Source organism: Acomys minous (genome assembly GCF_964271855.1).
Source record: "Acomys minous genome assembly, chromosome: 6".
Taxonomy (NCBI): Eukaryota; Metazoa; Chordata; class Mammalia; order Rodentia; family Muridae; genus Acomys; species Acomys minous.
Window position 1 is genome coordinate 23,992,745 of NC_140487.1, and position 8,441 is coordinate 24,001,185.

The 8,441-nt window shown below is 48.3% G+C and overlaps 1 protein-coding gene across 1 annotated transcript; it reads right to left on the minus strand.

The window, feature by feature from the left end:
• Positions 1-2,309: 2,309 nt before the first annotated feature.
• On the minus strand, positions 2,310-6,287 carry FZD1 (frizzled class receptor 1). The gene has a single exon (XM_084784372.1). The coding sequence runs from the start codon at positions 6,136-6,138 to the stop codon at positions 4,207-4,209; it is 1,932 nt and encodes a 643-aa protein (XP_084640498.1). The 5' UTR covers positions 6,139-6,287; the 3' UTR covers positions 2,310-4,206.
• Between the last annotated feature and the right edge of the window lie 2,154 nt (positions 6,288-8,441).

Below are 8,441 nucleotides of genomic sequence, written 5' to 3' on the forward strand. Positions count from 1 at the left end.
TCCCCAAATTAATTATTACAAGGCAACTCAACTCCAGAATGGCATAAAGACACTTCCCACCGTGATAAAACTCAAGGAAAACTCATCTGCAGATTACATTTTAATTGGCAGCTTCTAAGCACACTGCTTTGTGCTATATCTTGACAAGTCCAATAAAAAAGTGAGACCTGAGTGAGCAGAAATACCCAGCTCCTTCAATCATAAATCTTAAGGAAATTTTGAGCCACCATGAAGCTCAAATACTGTTTTTCCCCTTTTATGGGTTTCTGACACTTGCTTGGCAGTCCCTTCTAAGCCATTATTGCAAATGTAAAGGCCTCAACATAAAAAGTGTGAGCGTTAAGTAACATTACAATTCCTTTTCAGTTACCCATGTGTCATAGACCATAGCCTTATTTGTGCCCCCATAAGTCAGTCCCGCCAGACGTTGAGACTTGTGTGTTTTAAGGAGTATTCAATGGCAATATTACTAGTGTCCACACGTGGACATATGTAGTGACCATGTTTTTAAATTTCATGGACTCCAGTTATATAGAAAATGTGTCAAGGGTATTCCATGTCATGCAACTCAGGTGGGCTCTTTTTTCCTAGCTGAATCTTTAATGATAATGTGTGTATGGCAGAAGGCTTCAATGCTCACAGCAGAGACAAAAGGACAAGCACTCTAAACTCAGGCTAAGAGATTGTTGCAGAACAGCTGAACTATCTTCTCTGGTTCTGTTGCATATGCTTGGCACTGCCAGAATCTGAGATGAAAAATAAAATTCTTTGTCTCTGTAAAATTTAGGTGAAAAAAAATATGAGCATTGGAAGGTTTTCATGTTACCTTCACGTTTACTGTAAAAGCTAAATCAACTACACTGTGAGGGGAAATTGACTCCAATAGACAGCTGGCTTAAAAAAAAAAATCCAGGCAAATCAAACCATGTGAAAATAGGGTTTGTCATGGAAACAGCATCCTGATGGGATCATATCGTCAGCAGCTTTATGGTTTCCCAGGTAAGTTCTATTTTGCCATGAATATTGAACGAAGCAAAGACAAACCAAATTTAAAAACAAACAAGCAAACAAAAAACTCCCTGGTTTTATGTATCTCACATACCTTAAAATAAATTGCTTTCTGAAAAATAAAGCCTGACAATGACTTAAAATACTGTTTGAGCATTTGAATATAAAATATAAAACCTTTCTGTGTTAAATTCACATCTGCATCATTTTAAGGGCACCCACAATAATACTGTTTTTGACATTTATTCTTGGGGCAGAAATTAATTAATTGTCTTAAAATTTTCTCCCAGAAGTTACATAATTATCTAGTGAGCCATGTTCTAATTTGGATAAAGAATTACTGTTTTTTCCATGTGTATCTCTATATAAAAGCTTCTCAAATATCACCTTTTTTATTAATATAACAAAAAGGGGGAGAATTGCTTCTTGCTACTTAAAATGGTGTATTTTCCATTAAATTAAAATTTCTAATGTCTTAAAATTAATTAAGACTTAGAACACAATTTCCTGACAACCATAAAAGTCACTCTAGTGTATTAATGGTCTTCTCTTTAGCCATTTGTCCTTGTATTTAAAAAAGTAATGACAAAATATAATAAAGATATTTCTAATCTTTAAGTATTTGAAGTTTTCCAGGAGTGTTCCATTTCTAATATTATCCCCATATAATAAAATGTAAATTGCTATTTCTATTTTAAAATTTAGTGTATCTAGGGTCACATGCATCTGTACAGGTATATGTACATGCATGCATACATATTCTGAGGAAGAGCGGGTCGACTAAGAAATTCCTCCGTGAAAGGTTCTGTGAACAACATGAAAATGGAATCTTCAGAAGGGAAATGAAAAAGACTTCCACAGCCTGCTGATGTCCTAAGATGCTTATGAGCTGTGGCCACTTACTGATGGCCCTTGTATGGGTTTTGAAATGTGCACGGTAATGAGCAAAAAAGATAAAACAATCCCTCCCAGAGCACCACAAAGGCAACAGCTGAAAGATAAACCTCCATGTAAAAAAGTCATGTAAATGTGTCCCTTGAAAGAAAAAAAAAAGCTTTAATGTTAAAATTAGAGTTACAGTTTAATAATATTATTTGGCTTAAAAACAAAATGGAAACCTTCTCTTTTCTGCTGTCATGAAAACAGCCTTCTGCGTGGGACTTTACAAATGCCACTTGGCAGGCAGGCTGGCTGTTCTTTGGAATCTTTAGGTTTGTGTCCTGTGGATTGGTTGTGAGGCATTAGAAAAGGTAAAGACAGTTCAGATATGTCTATTGTTTTTCAGGCACAAAACAATGTAATTTCGTACAAAACTTTCATCTTTTATTTGAGAAATTAAAAATATGGCATTTTATATATATAAACTTCTATTCCTCTATAAATATAGATGATCTCATGGTGGTGAGAATAATAATAATAATAATAATAATAATAATAATAATAATAATAATGCATACCAAATTCAAAAACCAATGTCATTTTAGGGTATGAAAGACATATATATTTAGATTTTGATAAACTCTTAAAGTTTAAACACTACAATCAGGAGGATTGCTTTTCTCCTCTTCTTCATAGAGAACTAAAGTTTATATTTTTAAATGGCTTTGAGAGACTTACATTTGACACATTGCTGTAAACCCAAACGGGAGCACACGGGATGGGATGCAATAGGGATGCACATGCTTGCCCTTCGGCATGCATGCCCAGATCACCTTTCTTCCTCTTACCCACCAGTCGGCCCACTTCCTCTGTCTTCAGAAGTCTTACCAGGCTATTTGCGGGGCTGTGGATTGTCCGTCCCTCAGAATGTGCTGCTGAGTGATCACAATAGGTTGACAGTGTACAAGTTTTTGGGTTGTAAAATGTCATACACGTCTAATAACAATTGGACTAAAACCAGAAAAACAGCATTTTCATTTTGAGGAACTCCACTCCACTGACATCTCCTTCCGTTTTCATATTCTGTATGTTCTGCCATCCTGCTATGGAAGGCGAAGATCAACTCCTTCGCCAAGCTTTCCAGGTGACCTCAAGGTCTCCATTTCATAGAAGGATAAAATCTAAAAGCAAGCAGCATGGGGGGGGGGAGGGGGAGGGGAGGGAGGACAGGAAGGGAGGAGGGAGGAGCAGGTTGCCGGCCATGAGCGTGCAATTAGAACTAAGACACTTTCTAACCTCTCTCTTCAGTCTCCCTCAACCCACACAAAGCTCGCTGCTCTTCCGCAATCTGACTAGCCCTGTTCTTTCCATGGTGATGGCCAAACCCATAGCAGGTTCCAGACACTAGAGAGTAAATGAGCTCATCTACACAAACTCAGACTTTCCAAAGTTTGGCGTTGGTTACTGCACTTACTCTCTGACCAATTTAAGTGGAAGGAGGGAGAGCCTGGTTGAGGGACACCAGGGTAGAGGGAAGCTGGGTCATTTGGCAGCGCCCACCCTCTGGGCGTCTAATGAAGTTGGAAGGTGGTTCTCAAACAATCATCATCCGGGAAGTCATAGGGACAGCCCTCCACACTCTAGCGCTGAAAAGAGGAACTGGAATGGGCGGGGCCCACCTCAGGATCTGGAAACTTCGTGGGATTCTGCACCTTAAAAGTTCCCACTGCAAGGAAGGAGGGGGCGTGGAGTGGGGAGAAGCTGATGGAAGCCACTGGAAAGGACCCTGGACAGGCAGTCCCTGCTACAGCCAACAGGGTGAAAGCCAGCCCTATGCTCCTACATAGGGATGAGGGCATAAGGCAAAGCAAAGTGTGCTTCGTTTTACCTCCTCTGGAGTCCTCAGAAAAGGGCAAGTAAGAAAAGCTTCAAATGCTTAAACCGCCCGAAATAATTAAACATTTTTTTTTTAAAGAAAAGAAAATTGCCTGTTCGGTAGTCTTTAAATACAAATATACTTACAAAAATCTTACACAGGTTATTTACAATCATAAAAGCATACAGTCCTGCGATCAGAGTGAGGGCTAGAGAGATGGTCCACACACAAACACCCCTCTGGCATTTGCGCCCTCTGATTCCTTTACCCCAGGGACAGAAGCTCTTGCAGGGCCTGTGCTGATTGTTGAAAGGAGCCTGCAAAAAGTGTATGTCTAGAGACTAAGCCTGGAGTGGCCAGGCCAGGCAGGAATTCCTTGGGGCCAGCTTTCAGGCAGTGGCTGGGATCCCGCCAAGAACCGGGGATGGTAATGAGTCCAGGTCTCAGACAGTAGTCTCCCCCTGTTTGCTGTTGGTAAGCCTCGTGTAGAACTTCCTCCAGGAGTTCAGCGTCTTGCCGGACCAGATCCAGAAGCCCGAAGTGATGCCCACGATCAGAGTCATGAGATACTTGATCATGAAGACTGTAAAGTCCGGGCTCATGGGTGGATGTGGTGGGACGCCTCCACCCCCCTGGAGGTGAGGGCAGGGGATGGCATAACTCTTGCAGCTCTGGGCCACCCAGCTGCGCTCCCACTGGTCCCGGAAGGCCTGCTCATAGAAGTAGCAGGCGATGACGATGGTAGCCGGCACCGTGTAGAGCACGCTGAAGACTCCGATGCGCACCATGAGTTTTTCTAGCTTCTCTGTCTTGGTGCCGTCATGCTTCATGATCGTGCGGATGCGGAAGAGGGACACGAAACCGGCCAGCAGGAAAGAGGTGCCGATGAACAGGTACACGAAGAGCGGTGCCAGCACAAAGCCACGCAGCGCATCCACGTTGTTGAGCCCCACAAAACACACCCCGCTCAGTACATCGCCGTCCACCTGGCCCAACGCCAGGATGGTTATAGTTTTGATGGCTGGCACAGCCCAGGCGGCTAAGTGAAAATACTGCGAGTTGGCCTCAATGGCTTCGTGGCCCCACTTCATGCCAGCTGCCAGGAACCAGGTGAGGCTCAGGATCACCCACCAGATGGAGCTGGCCATGCTGAAAAAGTAGAGCATCATAAAGAGAATGGTGCAGCCCTCCTTCTTAGTGCCCTGCGCCACTGTGCGCGCCCCGTCCTCTGCAAACTTGTCGTTACACACCACCCGATCCTCCAGCAGAAAGCCGGCGATGTAGGCCACGGCTACTGCTGTGTAACAGCCGGAGAGAAAAATGATGGGCCTTTCCGGGTAGCTGAAGCGCCGCATGTCCACTAGGTACGTGAGCACCGTGAAGAGCGTGGAGGCGCAGCACAGCACGGACCAGATGCCTATCCAAGTGCGCGAGAAGCGCAGCTCCTCAGGCCCGAAGTACATGAGCCCGTACACCTTGGTGGGTTCACAGGGCGCGCCGCAGTCCTTCTCTCCCAGAAAGTGGTAGTTGAGGTAAGAGGGCACCCTGAGGGCGCGAGGGCAGGAGAACTTGCCCCGCTCCACTGGGCCGGTACCCCCCGGATAGCCGCCGCGGTAACCGCCGCCGCCGCCGTGCTGCGGATTGCTGGTCCAAAACTCCGGCAGCAAGGAGGGAGTCGGGGTGCCTTTGTCAGACGTGTTCTGGCCCACGCACAACTCTCCTGCGCCGTGCACCGGGAACTTCTCGCACTTGAGTGTGTCTGGCCACTGGAAGCCGAACTTGTTCATGAGCGCTTCGCAGCCCTGGCGCGCGCGCTCGCACAGGGAGCGGCAGGGCGGCAGCGCCTGCTCCAGCACGGTGCACACAGGCGCATACATGGAGCACAGGAAGAACTTGAGCTCGGCGGAGCACTGCACCTTCACCAGCGGGTAGAACTGGTGCACCTCCAGGCCCGCGTCCTCCTGATTTGTGTGGCCCAGCAGGTTGGGCATGATGGTCTGGTTGTACGCGATGTCCGTGCACAGAGGGATGGAGATGGGCTGGCAGTAGCCGTGGTCCGGGATGGAGATGCCTCGCTCGCCATTGTACTGCTGCCCGCTCTGCTGCGGCTGGGGCGGCGGCGGGGCTTGCTGGCCCGGCCCGGGTACCTGGCCCGCCGCCTGCGCTCGGACCCCCAACAGCAGCGGAGCCTCCAGCAGCCAAAGCAGCAACAGCAGCCCGCTAGCCCCGCGCCGGAGGTCAGCCAGGGGACGGCGGTGGCCAGTCTTGTCCCCGTGCCCCACCTCCTCCCGCGGGTCCCGGAGCGCCCCGGCACAAAGTTCCAAGCTCAGAGGGCCGGCGGCCCGGGACTCGTTAGGCGCCGCCTCCTCAGCCATACTTTTTCGGCTCCCTCCTCGGCGCCGGTCGGCTGGGGCGGGCAGCGGCGCGGCGGGTGGAGGCTCCCACTCTGTTTAGGGAGATCTGGTCCCCTCTGGTGCCCTCCGTCGGGCTGCGGCCGCGCTCCGCCCGCTCCCCGGGATTCTGCTCTGCGTCCCGCAGCCGCCGGCGCCGCCGCGGAAACTTGCGGTTCATGAAGCGCGGGCGGCGGGGAGAGCGCGAGTGGTCTGGGCGAGCCGGGGTCGCGTCCCTCCTCCCCGGCCCGCGGCGGGCTGTGGTTCTCGGCCGGCGGCGCCGCGCTAGTGGCCGCAGCCGGGCAGAGGAGCGCGCAACTCTCGGCAGCCTAGCCGCCTTGGGTCCCCCCTGCGCCTCCGCCTCCTCCTCCTCCGCCGCCGCCTGACCATTTGTGTCAATCCCTCAACTCGCAGCCTCTCCTTTCCCTAGCGCGCCCTCCAACCGGTTTCTAGGCGCCCCGCAGTCTGTCTTTCACCCGGAGGGAGGAGCCTTGAAACCGACGCGGAGCTGGAGGCTCAGGGACCGTCGCCCAATCGCAGCACCCGCTTCACAGCGCAAAGGGAGCTCTAGCTGGAGCCGGCAAGCAGGCGGGAGGAGGAGGAAGTGGTGTGGTGGCAGAGGCACCGCTCTGGCACAAAGGGTAGCTATGAAGCGGCACAGGCTTGGTTGCTTTTGCTTTGGCGGAAGAAAGGCCGAGGAAAAGTAAGAGAATGGCCCCATATGCTGCTGGATATAGCGAATAGAAATCGGCGGGGATTTAGCTCTGCTTGGCTTTTTATCTATCTTCATATTTGTAATAATCCTACCCTGGACTCTAGTCACAAACAGCTACTTTGAGCGCTGCGTTCTGAATGCACGCCTCTGACTTGAGAGTCGGGTTTCCTTTGAGTTCAAGTCTGTCTAGGTTTTGTTTAAAATATGACTCCAATAAACCTTGGAGTTCACGAGCTGGGCTTGGCGGGCTTTGGACGCGCCATTTCCCCGGATCGCTGTCAAAAGAAAACAACAAAACACAAAGTTTGGTGGAATGTAAAATGTAAAGCCAGACGCGCCTTCTATGAGTAGTACGCTTCGTGTTGTCAAACTTTCCCCACTTCTCTTTAATGGAGTCAGAAACAGACGTAAAGGAAAGCTAGCTATCCATTAACTGTTAGAGAAAAAGGGCTTGAGAACGAAAGCAGTGGGTGCCCCAGCCTGAGACACAGGATCTGCACTGCCAGACGGGCGGGCCGGAGCAACCCAGGAGCCGTAGGGGGCCCCTTCTGAACTCTGGGGACACTGCAGGGTCTGGTAGAAATTCCTGAGACCTGGCCATTTAAATTCCTCCTAGGCGGAAGTACTCATAGCTGAAGGTATTAGTGTGAAAGACAAAACACTCCTGAATAGAGTCTGAAAGCAAAGGGTCAACTACACTCTCTCAACTCAAAATGGGACGACAATAATTGCAAGATTATTTTAAAGAACTTGTGTGACTCTCATTTATCAACAAAATGTCGTGTCGTATTTTATTAATTGTAACAAGATTTCCCCCTTTGATTAGACTTATATCAGGAGACTGTCATATATATATATATATATATATATATATATATATATATATATATATATATATATATATATATATCCATTTATTCATTAGATACATACCAAGCATCCATTACACTGTGAGCACTGTCTCTGGAGGTACACAGAGCCCTAGTACATATTTAAAGGAGGGCATAGTACAGTGGGCACAGGAATGTAAACCAGGGATGGCAGTGTCCACCCCTGATCAAAAGGGCACAAGGGAAGCAAATGGCCAACTAACCCAGGAGAACAGGAGTGGGAGGGACCCTAAGGGACAAAGATGCAAAATGCAAAAAGAAAGGAGCTAAACAAAACAAAACAAAACAAAACAAAACCGCTTAAGTCTCTGCAGGGCAGAGTGTGCTGTCCTAGGAGTGAAAGTAAAGAAAGGGCTCTCTAGCGCATACAAAACAGCAGGAGCCAAACTGCTCAAATAACAGAGAGCTATAGTAGGGGGCTCTCCCCACAGAAGCAGGAAGTGGCTCCAGGGTGACTGAAAGAGGGAGCAGGGATCATGCTGTCATGGAGAAACCCCAACATTCCTCTATACATATGATCACCACTCAAGACGAAGCTTGTATATATCCTAACAGACACTATGTCTGTTGTCTCCATGTCGGTGTCTAGGGGAAACTGAAGTCATATCATCACCTATCAAGGAAGAAAGACATCTATTTGTCTCATAGATACCTTATCTTTTTTGGGGAGGGGAGGAAGTGTC

Bases quoted from the DNA above. Each gene is read 5' to 3' on its own strand.
- FZD1 (XM_084784372.1), bottom strand. From the start codon at position 6,138: ATGGCTGAGGAGGCGGCGCCTAACGAGTCCCGGGCCGCCGGCCCTCTG.